The sequence below is a fragment of the Xiphophorus hellerii genome, chromosome 19 (genome assembly GCF_003331165.1).
Source record: "Xiphophorus hellerii strain 12219 chromosome 19, Xiphophorus_hellerii-4.1, whole genome shotgun sequence".
NCBI lineage: Eukaryota > Metazoa > Chordata > Actinopteri > Cyprinodontiformes > Poeciliidae > Xiphophorus > Xiphophorus hellerii.
This window is the reverse complement of record NC_045690.1, coordinates 23713135-23736807: the sequence shown is the minus strand read 5'-3', so window position 1 is coordinate 23736807 and position 23673 is coordinate 23713135. Positions and strand designations below refer to the sequence as shown.

Here is a 23673-nt window from a genome sequence, read left to right as displayed (position 1 = left end):
TAGCATGTACAGATTCTTTTTCTTTGTGTTATGTTTTGAAGTAGACTCTCCAAATCTAAATTTTGTTAAAAACATTTTTTTAGAATTAGCTATTTATGTCTGGTTTCCTGTTTACGCTCCCTTTTTTAATACCAACTAAAATTTGCTTCGGATCAAATTGTCGGCAGTGCTTAAAGACGACAGAACACACTGCTAATTGAATAAATAACATTACTTCTTTATTTTTTAAATGTCAAAAGAATAAAATAGCAGAAAATGAAATTTACAAACTTGTTCAGTTGCTAAAAAAAAATATGTAAGAAGCATTGTCCAAATGCTAACATCGAAACTGAATTACAAACGGTTAAACTTAAACACAATTAGCCAAAACACATAAAAAAATTTCTACCACTGAAGGGCTTCTGAAAAACTAAAAATATTCACACAAGAACATAAGATTTAACGTGTTGAACACAAATGAACAGAATGGTGACTACCTATAAAGTGTCTATTAGCCTTATAGTGAAAGTGCATTCACAGAAAAATAAAAAGGTTTGTCCCTGCAGATACGTTAAATATCCTGGACACAGCAGTTCTACGTGTGCTCTCTGATCGCGTCTATCCAGTTCATCTTCTCCTGGTGAGTCGGAGCCTGGATGAAGTAGTGAATGTCCGACTTTGTGATGATTTTAAACAGGTTGCCTTGAATGTTGCCCTTCACTCCTGTGTAACGGGAGAAGGTAAATATGTCAGTGAAGCATCAGCGGACTTACAAATGAGATCAAGTCTGAAATAGAACACACTGGCACGAAATAGCAAGCGCACACGTCTCGAGCCATCGCTTGAGGACCAAAGACAAACTCCGGAAACATTAGCCTTCCTCCCGTTGAGGAGTTAGCGAATGCTACCGCCAGCCCTGTTTGACATTTAACGAACGAACATTTGACAAACGAACGGACATGAAGTTAATGTAAAGAGGCGAAGGTTTGCATATCTAAGTTTTCAAATTCTGTTTTTGTCAACGCTAATAAAAATAAGACTTCAAAGATGAGCTACATAGTGAGACACATCAAGACGGTCCTGGAAGTTTCCATGTTCTTACTCTGCATATCGCCGCCATCTTCCTGAAATAATGGTCTAATTTATTTTTTTGGCAAAATTGTTTTATTTATTTATTACTTTATCTAAATTATCTTTTGCCAAAAAAAAAGGTGGTCTTTTTTTCTTTTTTTTGTTGTTGCCAAAATTACTTTTGGAAAAAAAATAAAAATATATATATATATTGGATTTGAAGAGTCTTGTATTCAAATGAGTTACAGCAACATTTCACTTCCCGTTTGGGATCAACAAAGTATTTTGGAATTTGAATTTGAATTAAATCTACACAATATTGGACCCAGAACTCAGCTAGCAAAAAAAAAAAACAACCACAAACTGGGTTGTTTTGTAGTTGGGGAACTTCACTTCCTATTTTGACTGACCAATGGCGGCTCAAGCAGCCGCCTGAGAGTACCAACACTCAGGGCCGTACATAGCCAGCCAATTGGGTGCCGTAAGCACCGACAAACGCTGTGGTAACACGGGGTGAAAATCAAATCATTTGGACAAAAACGTAGGTAAAGCTTCTAAAGTTGTTTTTTTTTTCCTCCTTAGTCACTGAAGTCCGAGTTAACCCACCTGAAGGAACTCCATTATCATCCAGAGAGGATATCAAACACCCGCGCAGGGAGAAGCCGCCAACAGGGCTGATGTCATCCTGACAAGTGACACAAGAACGGAAGAGATTAAGTCAGACATGAGGAGGCGAGGATGACGATGATGAGTTTGCTATGAGTAACACCACCTTCAGACTCCCAGCTCGTAAAAGTGGTAGCAAAAACAAAAGGGGATTCACTCTGTTTGTGTTCAGGTTGATGCGTTTAGCAGCACTGTGAGCGCTCACCTTGGTGGGGTCATAATAATGGAGGAAGTCGGGCTCCGAACGCAGCACAAACAGTCGCACCTTCCAGTTTTTCCTTCTGTGCCCCTGCAGTTAAAGATTAGCCAGAAGTTCAAACATGACCTGCTGAAGACCCGTCAGGGTCAAAGGGCATCGTGTCACACCTTAAGATGAACTGAACGTCTTATTAACCTTTAATATGGGGGAGTCTTCACAACAGGAAGCAAGCAAGTTGTTACCTTCAGATAAAACTCAACAGTTACTGTCACTGTTTTACCTATAAGAAATAATATTTTAATCGTGCTAACATTATAGACTCTTGGCTGAGCTTCAGTGGTGTTTACATCGCAAATATGAGGCAAATGAATCACATTCATGGGGAATGTGTTCCAAACAGCCAAAAATGCTGGGCCAGAATTGAATATTGGACTGAGATTAAACCCAACAGTTTAAAAACACAGCGGGATTTCCTCATTTTCAGCCACGCTGAATAAATTAGCATATGCATTCCCACGAAGATCGTCTGTCAGATTAAAAGTACATTTTGAAAACGACGACCTTTGAGCAGGTGTTAAACATGCTCTTGGTTAAGTGCACATTTATGATTTTTTTTATTTTTTATTATTGGTCTGATGTAATATTTTAATCTTACATGTCGTGTTTTCATTAGCTGTAAGAGGGAAAACATTAATTACCAGAAATAAAGCCTTGAAAGTATCAGCCTGTGTGTAATTATTGTACATAATAAGCCCAGAAGCCCATTAAAATGCTGTTTACATCGTTTTAAACTGTGTGATTGTGAGTTTGAGTGGGAATAAAAATAGCAATAGGTATTTTGTTCCATATAACACAGTAGGAGTGTAACAGGTAAAACCTTCTATGGATGCAAAATCGACTAAAAACCCACCTGTTTAGGATTGTATTTGAAACGTAATCAATTACCAATTTATTGATGGAACTTTACTTAATGTCGTGTTTTGATTATTGATTCTATGTTGCTTTGTGTTTCTGTGTTTGATATGATGTAAAGCACTTTGAAATGCCTTGCTGCTGAAATGTGCTACACAAATAAAATTTGATTCGATTTTGATTTGATTTTATATGTTTCGCTTAGTTCATTGACTTACTGAAATAAATAAACAATTCAATAATATTCAAAAGAGTAGAATGGTTCTGTGTATGCTCAGTGAGCATGCTAACTACTATTAGCCAAAACAACATACATTACAAACCTTCATTTTGTTATTTCAAACCAGTTTGGCAACATTTAAACTAATGTAGACTGTATGATATTGTGTTTGTGAAATGGTATTAAAGGTACAAGTTGTCAAAAAAGCAGTAAGCTGTGTTTGCATAAAGGCAGCCATATTGAATTTTGATTTGTTGACTAAGCTCCGCCTTTCTCATTTGAATTCCAATATCAGAGCAATAATTCTGTTCAATGTTCCGACGTGAAACTTGGAGGTTTGAGTGACTCAGTGAAAACTGTGTTCACATTCCAAAATTTACTGGAGCCTCAAGAAAGTTCACCTGTTTCAGCAGATATCCTCTTTTGACGACTTTGCCACTCAGCTCCAGTGCAGACCGCGACCTCTCTGACTTCACGCTGCCTCTCTTTTTGAAGCTGTCAGGCTGTGTGGGGAAAAGCATTGCAAATAAAGCCGACCTTTTAAATGGACTCCGTCATCCGAGCTGAATTAACATGAAAGTTGGTGCCCGCCAGGAGGAGCTCTAGGTGACGTACAAAGCTGTAGAGGGCAGTGGAGTCGTCCATGAACTGCTCACTGAGGCTGGCGGTGCGAAGGGCCTCCACGCTCCTCAGGCCGACGGTCCGCAGGAAGCCCTCCTCGAGCAGAGCGGAGGCCAAGGTCACGGCCTCCCCACGGGTCAGACTGAGCTGCATGAACACCAGCCAGTCCACCACCGCTGAACCTGAAGGGGACATTGGGAAAAGATTCTTCCAGACACATAACGTTTGTGTCTTTTTGTGGCTGTTCAAGTCCTTTGTTGCTGCTTACCCCGTAAAAGAACCGTTAAGAATTTGACTTTTTAGCCCGAACACAAGGAAGAAGGATAAACAAGGAATTAAGGAAATGTAATAAACTGAGAGAGGAAACTAAAAATATCGAACAAGAACAACCAAGCTAGAGCTGCAAGCAGTTATCAATGGGTTCCAAGCCCAACCTAGCAACTCCGTCTGCTGCCCACATCCCACCACGCCGGCTTCCCCGGGTCCATTCACATGTTGAAGGAGCTGCCATTACAGAGAGTTAGTCCAGGTGCAGTACAGCATAGGAAGGTCCGCCCCTGGTCCTGTCTTCTGTTTGTAGACTTTTAGCATTTTGCCTGCTAACTAGTTAGCACAAGCCAGCTCAAATTTTTGAAAAACCAAAACTGAAAATGTTCTCAAGGCAAGGTTTTGGTATAACTGGAATAATATAAACATATGTTCACATTCCTAGATTCCATGTTGTTATTTTCCCGAAAAGTAGTATTCCGCCTGCCTTACATTACCCGTTCTGTTCACTCCAAATAGTAGCCAAAAAAATAAATAAATAAATAAAATCCTTTTTTTGGAGTTTACTTTTTCTCTATTGTTCATCGCTTAGTGCACCCAGTCTACCCCTGTGCTAATCTGTCCATAAATGTAACTTAAAAATGCTGAGATTGGAGGCAAAAGTCAGAGTGCCTGAACAGAACCGAGCCCTTTAAACACAACAACGTAGCTAAGAGGCTGTTCTGCCTCCCAGTCTGTGATCTCAGACCAGATTACAGCTTCAAATATCATAAATAAACAATGATTCACCTGAAAAGCAGTTGCTGTAAGTGCTTCCCTGCTCCACATGGTTGCTCAACTTGATCCCACTGTGGACATCATACATGGAGTCCAACACCTTGCTGTAGAAGAGAGTGAAGTAACAGGGCTTCAGTAAGACATAAGACAGAGAAAACAAACGCGTGGGAGCGACTGTATCAGCCGGGTTTACCTCAGGTTGATGTTTTGCAAGCGGGATTCGGCAGAATCTTTCTGGCTCATCAGCTTCCCGCCGTCAGTGGCCTGCAGCTTGTTGACCGCGGCGGCGATGTCAGCAGCCCACTCATCCCTCTCCTCTCTGGAGCAAGCTTCCAAAAAGTGATCCACTCCATGCTTGGTCTGGAGTTTGAATGCAAGCTAGTGAGAAGGAAAAACAGCAACGAAGAAAAAAAAAAACACAGAAAGAGCAAATCGTGAGCTGTTCTTTGATGCTTGGCAGACAAAGAAGGTCGGGTTTGGACAAAACAACCTTGCTGTGGCAATAAATGTTCTTATTATTGAAGGTGTGGAAGTGCAGCAGGTGGCGCTGCAAATAAAAATAAAAAATAAAATAAAAATGCTGCGTCTTTTTCTTATTTTATTTTTTTTAATCCGAATGCTGAGTTCATGCTGTTGGGACAGAAGGCCAGGAGATGAGTAGTTAGCTAACTGGTCCCAGTTGACCCAGTTCTTTGGTTACAGAAGAGAACAGAAGGAGCTCGACTGTTTTCCAAAACAATTTGAAATAGTCTAGGATGAATTAAGATGATAAAATGATTCTACATGATAATTTTAATGACCCCAAACCTGCTAATGTTTGTACGAATGAGTTTGTACACTTGCGATACCTGCTAATTCGCTAGCACAAGCTAGTGCTGCAGTTCTTCAGCATTGCAGACTGGCTGTATTTAGACATAAATAGCATGAAATTCTAATTCTACGACAAACTTGACTTCTAATTATCATGGCATTGAGTCATTATTGGAAAAAATAAAAATATCTTACATATATTCTACAGGTACTTCTGTAGAAAATGGAATATTCCGTCAGATTAGGCTATTTTTTTTGTTTTTTTAGATTGCAGCAACCTTTCAGCAAAGTATTAAAGTTACTTTTCATGAAGTTCACATTTTTGGTATTTAAAATATTTTATTGATATGACCTAATATTCTACTCTTAAATGTTTTAATTACCTGAAAGTGGAAAATCGTCATAATCAACAGAAATGAAGGTTGTGCGAACTTAATGTTTTTCCACTTAAACATTCTTTATGTTTTCAGAATGGCAAATATTAGCCACCCGTTCCACAGAAAGAAGACAATGTATAACAGTATGTGCATGTGTGAAACCACGTTCTTTTTTTAAAAATGTTACTTCCATCCAAATTTAAGTTGATGTTATTTGGCATTGTTGTGTACATGTATCAAAAATATCCCAAATGTAAGAGTGTTCATGTTCCTGAACAACTCACCGGCCGATTTTCGTACTCCAGGAACGGACATGTTATGAGGCAGTCCTTCAGCAGGATTTTCCCTCTCTGACACGAATCCCGTTTCCCTCCTTCGTATTTGTAGTACAGCAACTTATCAGGCGTCAGCGCGAACCAGCGGGCCTTCCAGTTGTGAACTATGTGGCCCTGAATATACATGATAAAAACTTTTTTAACTGAGGTATTTTTTGGGGAAAAAAACATGAATAAAATCTGATTCTGTTAAATTTACACTCCTTATCCGTTTTGATAATAATAATAATAATAATAATGAAATGTTCTTACCCTCTTCACCAGGAAGCCCTCTCTTATCACAGGTACTTCGTTGTCTGTGTCCATGTTCTTCAGTGTGTAGTTAAAAAAAAGTCTTACTGGCCTCTTTTTGCCTGCTGGGGTTTTTATGCTGAGGATGAATGCGTCACACACACACCCACACACGCACCTCACACCCCTTACACACCTCTCCTCTTTAACCCAAACCCACGCAGTGAAAAAGGAAGCGATTGCTGCTCGTTGACACACGATGGCGCTCTCTCTCCTTCCCAGACGCCAGGGCCGAAGAGGACCAGCTGGCCCCGCTCACTCTGCAGCCACGCCACTCTCAATCACGTTTGGTATGCGGGGATTTCAGGATCCTGGAAATGAAACAGGGACATGTTCCTCAGTCCTCCTGCGCATTAGCTGGATCCAGGTGGGACAGCACGGATTCTGTGCACAGTTAATCAGACACGCAAAGGAAAAATAATCATGTTTTTTTTTTCCTTTCCAAACGTTGTTGTTTTTCTAATTGGTTGCCTTAAAAGCACGAACAGGCCAGAAGGAGAAGAAGGCCGGGGGAAATGTTCCTGTGAGCCCAACATTTACTCTTAAAACCCTTTTGGAAATATTTAATACGTAAAATTCAGGATTCAAATAGAATCAAAAACAGAAACAATAACACTCAAGTCATGAGATTGGATGCAGAACTTCCTTTTGCGACTCTTCCAAAAAATATTGCCTAGTGATTTGAGTGAATGAATAAATAAATTACATCTTTATTTCAGGAAAGATGATAAAAATGATTCTACAAAATAATTTCCGTTCTTCAGCATTGTAGACTGGCTACATTTAGACAGAAATAGCATGAAATTCTAATTCTACGATAACCCTCATGTCTAATTATCATGGCATTAAGTCATTATTGGACAAATAAAAATGTCATATTTATTCCACAGATTCTTCTGTAGAAAATGGAGTGTACTAGGCTAATTTATTAGATTGTAACAACCTTTCAGCAAGGTAATAAACATGCTTTTCATTAAGTCTGGTTTCAATTGTTTGAAGCATAATTAATGTTGATGGAGTGGAGGGAAAAAAAGCATGGAATGAAAATACAGTAATGCGAAAAAGAACCATATCAGACGAGCATCGTGGATAAAATACTGTCTGAGAAAACTACAACAAAATTGAAGTGAATCACATTCATGCATAAAAAGAAGTGAGAGAAGAAAAAAATGTTACTCTATCTATAAACTGTGTACAGATATTTGTACCTATAATATCTCACCAAAACCACAGTTGTTCAGTTTATATCCAGGATTATATGTTTAATGTCATCCTACATGAACGGTCACGTCTTGGTTGTGTCATTTTCAGTCAATTCTCAGGTTATTGTCTTACAAGCTAACCTTGACTTGTCTGCTGTGTTCCTTCGTCCTCAACATGAAGTTTGCTCACTAATGTTCTCTACCAAACATAACCTTAAAACAGCTGCTGCTTGCATACCAAGATAATTGCATAATTAGCCTGTATAGACTGGTTTGATGACTTCTAAAATAAGTTGTTTACATTAGATTTTATTTGGGGGCGTTAGAGAAAAGGTGGGAGGAGTCCAAATGTGTGGTGTATTTTAGGAATATTATTTGTAAACATCTTTTAAAAGATTTTTTTTCTCCCTCTCCTTACATGCTACAGCTACCCACTTTCTGCACGTCTATGACATACAAGCATCAGAAAATTCAGGAATGTTTTAACTGTGATGTGGGAAAAACCTGCCCAAAGGGTATGAATATTTTTTGTAAGGGACTCTAAAGGTGCCAAAAAGAAATTCCTTAATGATTAAAGCAACGACCATCTGTTCTCATTCCGTTTTGTTGCAAAAGTGCCGACACAATCCTTGAATTCTGTCCCAGCTTTTCTTGAAACGTGCCGCAAGCAACACTGACACATACAGAGAGAGAAAAACCGTGCAGTATGTGCAAGAATCACTACACCAGTTAAAGAAATGCTGCAATGAATGATATAAAACACTCCTACATATGTGGTAATATGAGTTATTGTGCGGTTAACTCATAACCACACAATAAACGCTGTGTATGCAATAATTAGGCAACTTCTTTTACAGAGGATTCATTATGTCAGTCAAACTTCACGTCTGGATATTTAAAGTAAAAACGACATTTTGGGATTTTGAGAGGAATATCTACGTGTGCATAATTATTGTGAAAAATTTGTGTGAATACAGTTGTGTGAGTGTAAGGAGTAGAGGAGGGGGCTTAGCACAGAGCCCTGTGGGACGCCGGTGCTGAAACAATGATGGAGGAGAACTGAGAGGTGATCCTGACAGACAGATGGATCTATCAGAAGGTTCTCTAGGCGTCTGCAGGTGGCTGTGGGTAACCCTACGGCCAGCAGTATTTGGACGAGACGTTGTTGGAGGATAATATTGAAAAAGCGTTAGCATTAGCTTAAACTAGCTTAAAATTCGCTCAGATAGACTGCAGTTCCATCCCAAATTAAGTAGCTTGTCTTAAGCGGCAGGCAGTGCAACCACAAACCAATTCCACACATACCTTAGAAAATCCCTTTTTTCAACTGGAGTGTTAGTTTTACACAGCGTCCCACTAAATAAACATGAATAATGTCAGGATGAACAAAAGTGGATTCTGGAAAGCAGAAAATCACACCTATCTCCAAAGAAGCGTAATCTTCTACTGTCTTGTTTTTTTTAAAGTAATCCTTTATTTCTTCTTTTGCTTTTGTTATTGTTGTCCTATCAGACACACAGTTTGGTTGATTTTAACAAAGATCAAAGATCATGGAGCGATCAAAAACGCTAAATCTTATTATTTCTTGCTGCTCAAGTCACTTTTACTGTATTATTTTATGTTCCTCCAACAGTTTGGGGATTTTTTTTTTGCTGGTCTACTAAAGCTCAATTTGATGAAAATCACCAGGAGGTTTCCAGAACGTCCCTCCTCTCTTTTAAAGTTTTCCATTTCCCAGTCAAGGAAACTGGAATAAGCTGCGGACTCTCGCTGGCAAGCGGCCAAAAGAATCTGTTGAACACACAGAGGAAGCAATCGGCCCTAAAAAGAAAGTAAAAAAAACCCCTGACTGCTTCGATACGGACAAGCGCCTTCTTGAGTGAGAGTCAAACATAACTCTCCGATACGACAGCCCTCTGCGCACATCTTAAGGCGTGTCTGGTATTCCTTCTGTGTTACATTAACCATTAATCAAACATTAGTATTTTTTTTTTTCAAATAAAGATGGCGGTGTTTTGGCACGCCAGGATACGGAGGCCGCTGACGCAGGTCGGCCCCGCGTGGGGCGCCCGGTTGTCCTGGTCACACGCAAACAGCCGGAGGACTCGCTTTCCAGAGTCTACAGGCTTATTGTTCTCAGGATGGGTGTGTGTGTGTGTGTGCGTGTGTGTGTGTGTTTGCAAGTCCACAGCTGGTTACACGGAACAAGGCAGTCAATCCAAAGCTTTATTGGACTGAACAGGGAAAATTCCCGTTTCAGCTGACAAACAAGAGTTACGCAAGACAAATTTTTTCTGAAGCCCTTCTTAAGTTACAGATTCTCCAGTTTGCCACGTTTGTAAAATCTTAAAGACTTCAGGTTGTTCCGTTTTTCTTTACGTCACATTTTTAATCAACCAAGTGAACTTGTTTAATGATTACACTTCACATTTCTGAACAAAAGCCTAAAAAACTATAATACAAGAAGATAAAGTGCCTTATAAGAACAAACCCCCCCCCCAAAAAAAACACGACATCGCATAGGTTAGCATCAGAGACGGTAGCCATCGTCTGAACAACTGAGAGCGGGCTTTAAACTTTCACTGACGGCAAGAAAAACAGAAACATACACTGCCACGTGAACGTTTTCACACACTTCACATTTTGTCACGTCACAACAACGTATTTTATTAGGACTTTACGTGACGGAGCGAAACGACGAGGTGCCTAATTCAATCTGAAATGTGCACTCAGACCGCTTTCGCTAATAAAAATTTCTTGCAAATCAACCCAGATTCAAAAAGCACCCCCATGGTGAAACATGGTGGTGGCAGCATGATGCTGTGGGGATGTTTAACTCAAGCGTGAACAGCAAAGCTGCGAGGAAACATTTATAAGAGATGAGACTAAGGTGGAGGTTCACCTAAAAAATTACAGCATATCCAATAGTAGCTCATCAAAATACACTGAAGTTTGTTGTGTAGTGACAAAATATGGGTAGGTGGTGTGAAAACCTTTTCAAGGCACTGCAAATGTCACCGTCCCAAATGTTAAAAGTGCCTTGTGAATTAAAGTGCACTGACTTTTAAAACTTGGGTTGTTCAGGCTTCCGTATATTTCCTCTTCGTTTCTTTCAGGCTCTGAGCTTTGATTAGGTTGGCTCTCTCTCTCAAAAAAAAAGACAAAATTGAGAAAAATTGTTCTACGAATTTCAAACTTAAGTATTTAGAACAAGCAGTAAATACAAACATCCAGAGCTTCATCAGCCAACTAATTGAAATTGAAGACTTTCTGTAAACACGGATCTAACCGAACCGGCGTTTTCACCAGAAGCAGTGAGCTGACCTACAAAGACAAAAAGACAGCCTCCTTTTTCCAGAAATGCCTCTCCTTTTTTTTCCTCTTTTCTTTTCCCATTTTCTAAAACTTTGTGCGAATCCTCTATCTACAGAATTTCGCCAAGCATCTCGAATCTCTTCCAGGTCGTCGACCTGCGGCGTAGAGTCTGGGCCGTAAACAGCCTGCTCAGTGAGCGGCGGCGGGGGCCGGTGGAGCAACCTGCCCGCGGCAGCCAGGCGTCTGCCGCTTTTAAAAGTGAAAGTCTCGGCAGCGGCGGATTTAGGGAGGACTCAGCCGATGCCAGGCTGCCACCACTTTCTCTGGGTGAGCCATCGTGTCCTTCCACTGCTCCACGGCCTCTGGCAGAGGACTGTCGAAGCCCAGCTGGATCTGAAACCAAACAGAGAGCAGAAGGTCAAGTCATCAGTTCAAGACAAAACCAGATGCATTTAAATTTTTTCATTCTCCCCCCTGATTTGCGCTATCAATAGAATACATGGAAATTTGGGGTAGTAATGTGACAAAATGAATGAAACAGTTAAAGACACCAACCACCAGCCTCATCACTGTTTCAGAGCAAATACAGGCTCTTATTGTGACAGTCTAACCCACCACCAACCACCGAGCAAAGACATAAAGCAACAAGCTAAACCCTTTACACGGGGCAAATTTTAAAATCTGGTAGAACCTCTGCAAGCAGCGACGCAAATAAAGCTGCTCAGTCACACTGGCAGTAATGACAACGCCCAACCTCACTATAAAAAGTTTAAAGGACGTCACGAGTTGAGGAAATTACATATTGACACAACCTTCAAGGCTCACCTGTCCAAGACACTGTTTCCTCCTGACGGAGCTGCGGCTGTAGAGCCTCAGCGACAGCGAGCAGGCGTGCTCCAGCGACGCCAACAGGAAGTGAAACGTCTCCTCCCAGCGACACTGGCCGCCGGACGCCTTCAGCGCTCGGGTCTTCTTCTTGATTTCCAGCTGGCCTAACTGGTGCATCTCGGCTTTGACGAAAAACACTTTGGAGGAGGCGACAGAAACAACTGAACATCGATCCCCTCGTTTGGTCATTTTAGTTGGGGACTAATTGAAAATGCAGGTGCGCTTACCCTGGGAGAGGGGAGAGGAAGACGGTGGGAGGTTTTGGACTGCGAGGATCTTGACCTGGATGCGTCCACTGACCGGCTGAAAGAGGGTGCTGAGGTGCAGCTCGGAGTGACACGCCTGTACAAGCACACGACTCGTTTCTTAACAGGCTTTTACTGCCATGTTTCAGTTGGCTGTGCTTCAACCCACATAAATAAAGTTACATTGATTATTTCACTTTTTGTTTATGTTTTTTAAGTTAGCCCTTTAATGACTGCATTCCAGTTATACTCGGAAGTTGGAGATTTCCCGTTCCCAGTGGGAAGAGTAAACTGGAACGCCATCTGAAGTCGGATTTCCCACTGGGCAACTCCAGCTACCACCAGTCACGAGACTTTTTGTTCCAAAATGGCCGCCCCTCGCCTCAGCAGCAGTGAGATGTGGTGGGAAACATGTTTATTTTACACCCTTTAAACTTTTATTTCATAAAAACTTCAAGGTGTTTTATTGGGACTTTACACGACAGAGCAACAGAAATTAAGTGCATAATTGAATCTGACAAACGTTCTCGGCCCGCTTTCAAAAATAAAATCCCTTGCGACCAACCTGTATGCTAAAAGATAAAAGAAAGGCGGAAGGCTGATGTTTTTATCATGTTCAAAATATGGCTTTACTCCTAAAAATCAATAAATGAAGACAAATTCGTCACTCAATATCACACATGTAGAAGGCTTCCTAGCATATGAAACAGACATTTCTGGTAAAAATATTAGTTTTCTTCTCTGTTTTTGTGTTTAGCAATCAGCCGTTGCCTCTAAAAGCTCCCACAGTGGCGGCGATTTGAACCATTTTTCACTCTTGTGTCCGGCAGACGGCCCCTCGCAGAGTGAATCCCGCTGACTGATGAGTCACCGTCTGATCTCTAAGTACAAAAACAACCGCCACCGGCCAGACGCGCCTCCATTTATCAGCGAAACCGCTCTCTGCTGGGGAAATGGTTCGAGGTTTGACCTACTTCCCGTCCCTCCAAATTACAGCGTCTGAACTCTGGTTTCTTCTCTCCTATAAAGTCGGCGCCACAATTTTCCTTCGAAACGAACCTTTTTGGATGTTTGGTTTGTGACTAGGCGGCCACCTCCACCAGCTCTCCATTGTTCATGCTAGCACAATGGTGAAACTGTCACAGCTCAAACAAAAGCCGCAAGAACTCTACAAAACTCTGCGTTTCTATTCATTGCATTTCTTTTCCGACCATTTACCAGACAAAAAAAAAAAAAACAACCTTAAAATTATATTTGCTACTAGAACATTTTTTGTTCAGCAAAAAACGGCTTAAAGCGTTTAAAATGAACGAGGGCATTTTGTCAGTGCTTGGAAATTGATGGAAAACACCTGCATAAGTCTAGTTTAGTCTCTAGTGCAAGTAAAACGGACATAAGCCATTTTTTAGGAAGAAATATGAGTGTGTTGTAAGTCAATAATTCATTAATATTGAAGAAAAGTTACCAGTTATAGGTGAAATAATCTACCAGTGGAACTAGAACTTCTTCATCAATATTAAGAAATCATTGACTTAAAGCAAGAGCTTATATCTTGCTGAAAAGTTGCTTGTAAGTTAGTTTTGCCTTATTTTAAGTGTACGTAAAATTACTTGATAAGATTTTGAGTTCTTTTGCAGTGAAGTTCTAATAATTTTTTTTTAACATTAAAAACCAAAACATCAGTAAAGCGACGACGCCGTACCGAGGACTTGGAGGGCTGCTGGAGGTCGAGCCAGTGCTCCGACTCCCGGGGGCCGAGCTGGCGCAGGGAGAGGACACACTCGGCCGCCGTGCGTTTCCTGGGGCTGTGCGTCTGCAGGCGCAGCACCAACGCGCTGCTCTGCAGCTGCTGCAGGCGCAGCGCGAACACAAAGGTCTCCATGAAGGCGACGTTCTGAAAGCGAAGCAGAGCAGGTGAAAAATCCTCCTGTGGCCTCAAGAAGTTAAAAGTGAATCATGAAGACGGCTGTTGCGCAAAGTTACTGTCTTCTGGAACGGGCAGCTTCGTTACACACTGCCTTGCTAACGTATTTATACAGCTTGAACTTCTGCCAGTTTCTTTTAGCTTTGTAAACACGACGTTTAATGTGTTATGCTGGGACTGTATGTGGTAGACCAACACAACGTGGTACATAGCTCTACGGCTGCAGCTAACGATTATTGTAGCAATCGATTAATCGATTATCCCGACGATAAATCGGGTAGAAAAATGTCTACAGATTTTTCACATAAGCACTTAAGCCTTTTTTATACAATATTAGAAAATATGGAAAGAAGCAAGTAAATAATTCAATCACTGAATTTAAATAAGAAAAACATTTTATTGCCTAAAATGCAAGAACATTTTTAGTAAATCTGAACCGAGTGAAGCTAAAACTGCCACTTGAGAAGTTTTGGCTATTGTTTACAAACGAAGGTGTTTTTCGTATTCTAAGTTCAAATTGAATATATTTTTTGTACAGTTTTGGCTTATTTACTGCTTATTTACTGAATACGTTTAGTTTTTACCAAACAGCCTTTTTTTTCCCTGGAGTCTGTAATCGATGAATCAGTTAACGATTAATCAATTACTAAGTTAGTTAATGCTTCTTTTCTTCTTTCTATTCAGACCGAATTGGAGTCGATACTTTGTAGAATGGCTGTTCGCTGCTATCGTAAGTCTTTAAGGTGAGTTTCTACCAGTTTTTCTCGCCTAGAAAGTAAAAATGTGGCCCGTTGCTCTTTGGAAATTCAAAGTCAGATTGGACGGCGAACACCTTTTTAAAGTCTCAACTGGATTTAGTTGAAGACTTTCAATCTTAATTTGTTGGAGTCTCTTTTTTTTCTCCCCTTGTGTTTAGCTCGATCCATCTTCCTGTCCACTCTGATCAGCGTTTCTGTCTTCGCTAAAGAAAAACAAGCCCACAGTATGATACTGCCACCACCAAGCCTCACTGTAGGAATGATATGTCCAGGTTGATGTGTCTCAGTGCCTCTTTTTCTACATATTTGCAGGAAAGCAGGACTCATTTGCAGAGTTAAAAAAAAAATAGTTTCTCCCGTGTGCTCGTCTATAAATGCCAAATTTGAGTGCTTAAATCCTAACGGTTTTTTCAACAGTGTCTGTCCTCCACAGTGTCCACTGGGCTCTTGGCTGTTTCTCAGTTTGATGCCGTCTACTCAGCGTAGCTTATCTTGGTCTGTCTCATAAAACTCCAATAAAAATACTCTGAACTTTACCAATAGGAAGAAAAATAATAAGGAGCATGGCTATGTTTCTGTAGGCTGTGCAACATGTGCAACAATCAAGCTGCGATTCAGGCATGTGTTCAGCATTCGGTACCGTTAGGTCAGTACCTGGTGATACTCTTTGAGTGTGGTCTTGAACTGGATGGGTTTGGGGACGGTGAGGATTGCTTTGAAGCCAACCTTCTGCTCTTCATCTGGATGGACGACGAGGTCCGAACACTGAGCGAAGCAACGCAAAACAGCAGCTTTATTAACAGGTTTGAATGCTTATAAACACAATAAGTGTTCAATTATGTTCGGGGGAGGGGGGGAGAAGAAGCTTCCCACAAAATGTCAAACCCCACTCACAGGTTGGAATCAGGGTGTGCCTTTTCATCTTTGTTTGGCTCCGTTTTGATTAGGAGTTTGTGCCCAACTGTCCATTAGGCTTTTAAAGCAAGCACTGCATTGTAAGCGTGCGGCCGCTTCCTCGGAGTCGCTTTTTAAAAAAAACTCCAATCTAAACTTGAAAAAGAAAAAACCAGCAACCTTTTCCTCCGAGCTTAATGGAGCACAGAGACCGGCACACAGAGACCCTTCGCTGTGGACACATAAAGGCTCCACTGTGGGAAGCTGGCGGGGAGAACAGTGGAGCCTTTAGTACCTGAGGCTCTCAGGTCTGGGCTGAGTGTAACCGTACCTGGACCAGGGTTATCCACACCTGCTCCACGTCCTGCTGGTATCGTACCCGGACACAGACCTTCCCCGGCTCCTGCTCGTCCCCCGACAAAGCGATGGATTCTGGGAATGAAAAAAAAAAAAAAAAAAAATCAAGGAAAGCGACACTTCAGCACGATGTTTGAGTCAGTGAAGTGGTTGATAGGAGGAAAGCTTGGGGAAAAAATGCAAAGTTTTACAGATTTTTTAAATATAATGTAGCTAGTTTTATAAAAATAATTGTTTTTTTTTGTTTTTTTTTAAAAGTGGGACGGAACTCGAAAGCAAAAGTAAAAATGAAGCATCGTTTTCAAAATGTCTACTAAATAAAGATCTGAAAAGTGCGGCTTGCGCATGCTCCAATTTGACTCCGACTCCCTTCAATGACATTTAAAAGCCTTCAGAAGCCGCCTAATTAGCAGAAAGCACGTGGGCGGGTCAGATGAGGTCGAAACTGAACAAAAACAGTTTCTGAAACAGAAACATCATCACCCTTACGCTACATGGTGGTGGCAGCATCATGCTGTGGGGATGCTTCTCATCAGTTTTGACATGTGAGCTGATCAGAGTTGATGGGAAAACTTATTAGGAATGCGTCTTACACGACGTTATCTTTTTTTCGTCCGTGTGTCAAGATCTCAGTGTAGTGCGACGTGACATGTGGATTTAAGAGTCGACGTGTATATTTGTAAAATATCCAGAACTGCCAAACCAAACCATGAGACCTTGTTGATTTTAGAGCACATAGAAGGTTACCGAGAAGTTTTAGGTGAAATGTTCCTTTTTCAGACCAAGTCAAGCTGGCTTTGTGTGCAAAAATATCCCACGTCTTCTTCAGAAATGCGGTTAGACTGAATGTATTAAGTAATCAAACCAAAAAGGAAAGCCAGGTCTAAATGAAATGGTTACCCAGGCTGCTTTCCATGGAGCTCATCATGGAGGAGGCGCTGCTGACGGTGCTGGAGGTGGAGTCAATTCGCTGAAGAGGCCAAAACACAGTTAGAGAGAGAAATATGTTTACTGGAAATGAAACCAGAGTCCTCAATACGCTGCAATAACTACGGATAAAATGTATTACAGGTCGTGTGCTGAAATCAAGATGAAGGGACGTTCTGCCTCAGAATCGGTTCGTCTTTTGGATCTGAAGCCGTCTGATCAATTTTTGATTCAAAAATTTAAATCAAAGCAAAATATCGTAACATAAGAAATGAAGAAAAAAAAAAAAGCTCAACAACAATGACGTCTTCATTTTAAGTCTCGGGAATGACTGATAGTAAAATAGACACTGAAGTAAGTCGGGGTTGTCCAAAGTGAGGCTTGGGGTCCAGTTGCTGCCCTCTGCAGGGTTTTATGTAGCCCTTCAGATGCTAATCTTGACGGAGATGGATTCATTTTTTTAATTTTTTGTCTTTTAGGGTGATGCATTTGCAATGTGTTCTTTAAAAAAAAAAAAAAAGTTAGGTGTCACACAAATTACGCAGGTTTCTGCGTTCATCTTCACTTTGTAGCAAATAGAACCAGAAACATTTTGATTAGGAGTCAAAATGTTTTTTTGTGGCTTCAACTTAAAGATTTTGGCCTTCATGGCAAAAAATTGGAACCACCACAGGAGAAATGATCACTGCTTCTCTTCTCTTTCTATCGTTCATCTTTAAGTTTCTTTGAAATTGTTGCGGTTATTGATTTGTACTTTGGCTTTTTATTTTTATGCGTTTGTTTGGGGTTTGTTTTTTTGTGATGTCTTTTTTGTAATGGCTGTAATATTGTGATTTTATTATAATGTTTGTAGAAGAATAGTCTCTACTGTGGTAGGGACTAATGGGGATCATTAAATAAGCTTTACTAATTGGTCTAGTCACATACAATACTTGAAAAATAGTTGCAAACTGAACATGTGTTGCTTTTCCACCTTTGTTGTACTTCTAATTTAGGCATATTTATGTCATTTAAAAAAAATCTTAAACATTTATTAGAAATTATGAGGCTAATCACATGTTTAAGTTTCGGGTTTAACCCCCCCCCCCCAGCCTTCTATCCACATAATAAGAGTTATTTGCGACATTGAGCTATAGTACCGAGGAGCTGTGCAAACTTTGCAACTATATTTAGTCTCGTTCCACACAAACGTAAGGGAAAAAAAATGGTGTGAAAAGATTAGATTAGATTAAAAGCAAACAGTCTCACCTGGATGTGGCTCTGAGGGCTGGCCAGGTCCAGCATGGAGCTGCTCAGGCGCCCCTGGTTGCCTGGTTTCAGAGTCCAACCTGGAGGACAAAACCATTACTAATCGCTCTGCTTTGATTTCAATGCAAAACCAGTGATTAACTGAATTACACACGTCACATTATTAAATTTTTCTTTTTTTATTGGTCACGATATCTTGATTAATTTTTTTGATTTATTATGTGTAGGTGCAAGTTAAACTTTTTTTTTTTTTTTACCCCTCCAGGGGGTCTTCTGTGGGCTCTAGTGTCCCTTATATGATAGTAGGCTGACAGGAAACAGGGAAGGAGAGGGGGGAAGACATGCAGCAAATATCGTCGGGTCCGGGAGTCGAACCCGCGACGGCCGCGTCCAGGACTCAAGGCCTCCAAATACGGGTCGCTCTAACCCCTACGCCACCACGGCACGCCCAGGTGCAAGTTAAACTTTTAATGACTCCTCTTATTGCTAGTTGTAACAAGCGTATAAAGGTTTGATGTTGTGTCCACGAACTGATAAAAGAGCCTAAATGGTGCATTAACACGTTACATAACGAGGTGCTGCTTTACTTCAGGATCCGACCCCAGAGCGAGACTCAAGTTTTATCCGCTTGGACCAACCGTGCGGGGCCGCCGGCCGCTACCTGGGCTTTGAGGGCCGCTCTTCAGCGCGTCTCGTCGGGCGGGGCCGGGGGAGATGTACGCCGGCATGCTGCCCTGGTGGAAGATGGACTCCGAGTTGTACGGGAAGAAACTGGCGCCCAGCAGTTCTGCTTTCCTCCCCGCGTACGTGGACCTGGCTGAGCCTGCGGACAAGAGTTGGAGAAAAGTAACTCTCCTGAGCGGTGGGGCGTGTGGCGCTAGCGCGGCAGCAGATACGCTGTCAGGTTCACAGGAACTTAGCGACAAGATTTGACCTTGTTACATTTTCCTGCACAGCAGAGGAGAGATGCTGGAAGTCCGCCTTGGTTTGACTGAATCAATTTGCCCACCTCAGTCCGTAACCTTAAGCCTTTAGTTTAAGGTAACCTTAAGGTTTTAGTTGCAGGTTATCATGTTGCTACAATGTCTGCATTTGGAATCAAATTACAGCCGTGGTTAAGCTGATTTTAATTAGGATTTTCAAAATAACTGTCACACACCATCACCTTAACCATTCACCCAATTAAAAGTAAAGATGCAGAAAGAAATTTGCTGGTCAAAAAAACTAATTATTTTTTCCAATCGGTGAATGCACCACAGGTAGTAGCGGTTTCTGATATGGGTGATGTGGGCAGATGCGCAGGGCGGCATCTCGTCCAGGGCGGCAATTTTGTAGATGATTCAATTTAGAAATACTTTGTTTTAATTGTATTATTTTTCCATAGATGTTTGTTTTTTTGTATTTGTATTGTATACTTTTAACTTCATGGTTGGATATGGGTGTTTAAAGTATTACTTAAGTTTTTTTTCAGGTTTTTCATATGAAATTAAAACGTTTGGGGGGCTTGTTAGCTTTGGGCACCAAACAGGCTAGGGTTGCTACCAGGCCACGCTAGCAACAACATTCTTTACTTTGGATGCTGTAGCTAAAACAAAATAAAAAAAAAACAAAAACAAGACAAATTTAGCTATTTTCCACGTACAACAGAAACACAATAGAGTTATTGTGTGATCCTCTCGTATCACACAATAACTCTCTAAGTAGCTCTATCGACTGATACAAATAGGCCGATACGTACTGTGCAGCCCAGGCTGCAGAGTGGAGAACTGGCGGCTCTGGGGTTGAACGTAAGTGGGCTTGAAGGTGGGCACGACGAACGGGACCTCTCTGCCGCCGGGAGGCTGCTTGGAAATGAGGTAATCTTCCGCTTTCTCCATCCTAGTCCTCTCCTCCGGCAGCTCTCCTGTCACCATTATCTCCTTGGGAGGCGCCTTTATTTTGATCACTTGGAAAAATGAAACAAAACCAAAACAAACAAAGTCAGACGTGAAATCGGCGAAAAACAAGACGGCGGACCTGGTGCTGACCTTGGGTCTCCTGTTCCTGCTTGTTCCTCTGAGAGAAATTCTTGCAGCAGTCCTTGAAGAACTCCATGACGCTTCTATGGGTGTTTATGAAAACCTGGAATTGCACGAGAAGGCTGCAGGTCAGACAGTACGCACGTTAAATGTAACTTTAAGGAATTGGATTTGAGATTGGTAAAGCCAGAAAAGTCGCAACGTTTCCACGGTTGTTCAAAGTTGCCTGGCACATCGAAGCAGACCAACGGACTCATCTGAGCTGAAAGCCTCTTACAATTATAGATGCATTTGATTCAAGGTGGAGGGATGATGTTTAATGTTTCATACTGTCTATAAGCAGCCACTGGTGGGAAAAAGGTTATGACTCAGTTATGGACTTATAAAGAGTTACAGTTTGGGCTCAGACAAATCCTGTGGACATGAACAAACTACAAGTAAAGCATGACCCTGCTGAAATAACTTTAATTTATTTATTTATTTTAATGTTTGCATTTGTACACCCATCCTGTGTTTATTCGAGCACTCATGGGGCCCAAGGACCAGCGGGGGGCCCCTAAGCAGCCGTAATGTTTCTCTAATGCCTTTGGGCAGCCATGCATTGAAGGAATCTATGAAACAGGCTTTAGGACATGCAAGGAAATAATCATTATAACATTCAGGTGGGTCAAAGTTAGAAACATTTTCAGAGCATGAAAGGTTAAATTTAAACAACTATTGTCTTTTTCTCCTGTATTTTTTCTTAAACCGGTGCAGCCAAGTTATTATTATTATTATTATTCACTGTCGATCTGCTTTTGAAAGACAAACGTGGTCACTAAGGATTTTATTTATGCCCCTTTTACATTTCCATCACTGGCCACCACTCTAATGTTCTATTTGACGACAGTATCAAGACTGCAGGCGTTTTGTGGCCCCTGTCTGTTGCCAACCCTGATAAGGTGAAACAAGTGTAGCAAATATTTATCCACAAATTTAACTGAGTTCATTTAAAAAAAATATATATATATATTAACTCACCCCGTCGTGCTTTCACTGGAAAGAGCTGCCAGTCGCTTCTCTCTCAGCAGGCAGCAGGGAGGGGAATGCCGCTGATCTCAGGTCTGTTGTTCACTTTGAGCTTCAGGTTTCTCTCTCTCTCTCTCCTCTTATTCTCTCTCTCTCTCTCTCTCCTCTTATTCTCTCTCTCTCTCTCTCTCTCTCTCTCCTCTTATTCTCTCTCTCTCTCCGTCCCGCCCTCCTGGCTCTGGATGTCTCTCCGTTTCCCCGCACAGACGCTGACCTGCTCTTCCTTCCCCGAACAGCAGCACTTTCTGTTAGATTTTTTTTTTGTTTACTATCTGTGTGTGATCAGATCTGCCATTGTGGTGTCTTCCTCCTCCTCCTCCTCCTCCTCTTCCTCAGATGGTGTGTCAACAATGCGAGTGCCGACAGAAACGTGGCCAACATTTTTTTGGGGGGTGGGGGGTTTACCACCTTTAGTCGACACTTTTGTGAATTCAAAGTGGTTCCAAAGTTAAAATGCTCTTTTTTTTAGAACAAAAATTTACGTAGAAGTGTTTAGAAATCAATATTCAGTGTAGAACTACTAAATATTGTCAAAACTCTTATAATAAACCCCAAAGACTTTTAGTTTAGCCCAAATCGGTAGCTATTAGCCACCAACACACATTCTACACTAATTAGACATGAAATCAAGCAACAGAAAACATGTTATTGATGCACTTATTTAACTTAGTCCTTTCTTGGGTTTTTTTTTTGCCATTTTTAGGGGTTTTCTGGAAAACCCATGACGACCCCATTTTAAAAATAAAATTTAAAAAAAGACCAGCGTGCTTTTAACGTCCCTATATTGTTTGCAGAAGAGCTAAAATTAAACTCCTTGCGTCAGAAAACGAGTTTTAAGTGGCCTTGAAAATATTGTTGCTGAATAAATAGCAGCTGTTATGCTGCTAAGACGAGCTTATTTCCCTGACTTACCCATTTGGTCTGGGAGGGAGATGTGTCATAATTAAATCAAAACAATTTTTTATTTGCTCTTCTTAAACATTAGGCTTATTCATAAACACAAAACGTGAGAACCTGAGAACTCTCGTTGCTGCTCCTGCGTCTTTAACTAGGAAAACATTTGCAGCTCTTTAAAACTCATTCACATTATGCCGAATGCGTCTTTAAGTCAAACCCATGCTGGGAATATTTCTATACGTTTTCAGAACGTTTACTTATGAGATCAACATAAGCACGACAGGCCACACGTCTACGAAGTAGATTAGCGTCAGGCTCGGTCCAAGGTTTTATGAGACCTGAGGCAGCATTGAATTGTTAGGTTCTGTCTCCGGGAACGCCCACTAGCAACCACAGCGCTGTCGAGAGATGGTGAAAATATTTACATTGTGTTGCAGCAGACTGTACCCTCACTTGCTTTCTGATCACTTCTTATTCCAGAAACAGGAGTCCTGACAGGCTGGTCACGACGCGGACGTTACTGGCGTGTCTGTGATCGTTTACTATATTTGCAACAATTTCACAAATTCATGGATTCTGCATCCTGCAGGTCAAAGGTTACCAAAAATAATAACTGCCAGAAACCGGAGACCCCCTAAAAATACACAAGTATTTTCCTCTATGTATTTAAAAATAAATGTAGTCAAATAAATTGCACACATGCTGAGTCACTAACACTGAACTGAACTGGAACCGATCCAGTCGTGTCCAAGTTTTAAAACCATAAAACTGTCAACGGAGCTATGGAAACGGAAGCTTTAGGATTTCAACCACTTGGCTGCAAAACAGACCGCACAGCATGATGCCACCGCCGCCGTACTTTGACAGTTTATTCAAGGCTCTGTAGGTTTTCTTCAACTCAATATTTGTGTCGTATGACCAGGAGCTGCAAATGTTTGACAAGTTTAAAAGGTGTTGAATTTGGAGCAGGAATCTCCTTCTTGGTCTGCAATCTATCAGTCTACAGTAAGGTTTGTGGTGGAAAATTACTACAAGTTAACATCTGCTGATCATGTTATAGGAAATGCTTGTGAACTCTCACCAAAAGAACTATTTGGGTTACATGTACAAGGGTGGAAGTTGTTTTCTATTTTTTTTTTAAATCGCTCCTAAACATCACAACCGGGTTCTTTTTCCACTGAGGGGAACAGTCCAAGTCAGGACGATAAAACTGGGCAAAAGACAGAAAGTTGCCATGGCAACTCTTTGTCATTTATCATTCATCCAAATATAAGCATGTAAAATGTGCATTTAAACCTCTGATAAAACTGTATTTTTCATCCAAAACCTTTGAAAATATTTGTGAAACCATGTTACAAAAAATACGTAGCATCAGCTGATGAGACAACTCTTAAAGACCTGCGGTGT

The 23673-nt window shown here is 41.1% G+C and overlaps 2 protein-coding genes across 2 annotated transcripts; both read right to left on the bottom strand.

The window, feature by feature from the left end:
* Positions 1–421: 421 nt before the first annotated feature.
* Positions 422–6620, bottom strand: plek2 (pleckstrin 2). The gene is made up of 9 exons (XM_032547353.1): positions 6487–6620; positions 6184–6348; positions 4906–5090; positions 4725–4816; positions 3663–3850; positions 3449–3550; positions 1922–2005; positions 1657–1735; positions 422–702 (listed from the first exon to the last, which is right to left on the bottom strand). The coding sequence occupies exons 1-9, from the start codon at positions 6538–6540 to the stop codon at positions 575–577; spliced, it is 1077 nt and encodes a 358-aa protein (XP_032403244.1). The 5' UTR covers positions 6541–6620; the 3' UTR covers positions 422–574.
* Positions 6621–9935: 3315 nt separating this feature from the next.
* Positions 9936–23610, bottom strand: tc2n (tandem C2 domains, nuclear). Its single transcript, XM_032546462.1, has 12 exons — positions 21322–23610; positions 20311–20404; positions 20022–20228; positions 18945–19106; positions 18284–18363; positions 17009–17078; positions 16083–16183; positions 15512–15622; positions 13878–14069; positions 12158–12272; positions 11868–12067; positions 9936–11435 (listed from the first exon to the last, which is right to left on the bottom strand). Exons 2-12 carry the CDS (start codon positions 20375–20377, stop codon positions 11325–11327), a joined length of 1416 nt encoding a protein of 471 aa, XP_032402353.1. The 5' UTR covers positions 20378–20404; positions 21322–23610; the 3' UTR covers positions 9936–11324.
* Positions 23611–23673: the final 63 nt, after the last annotated feature.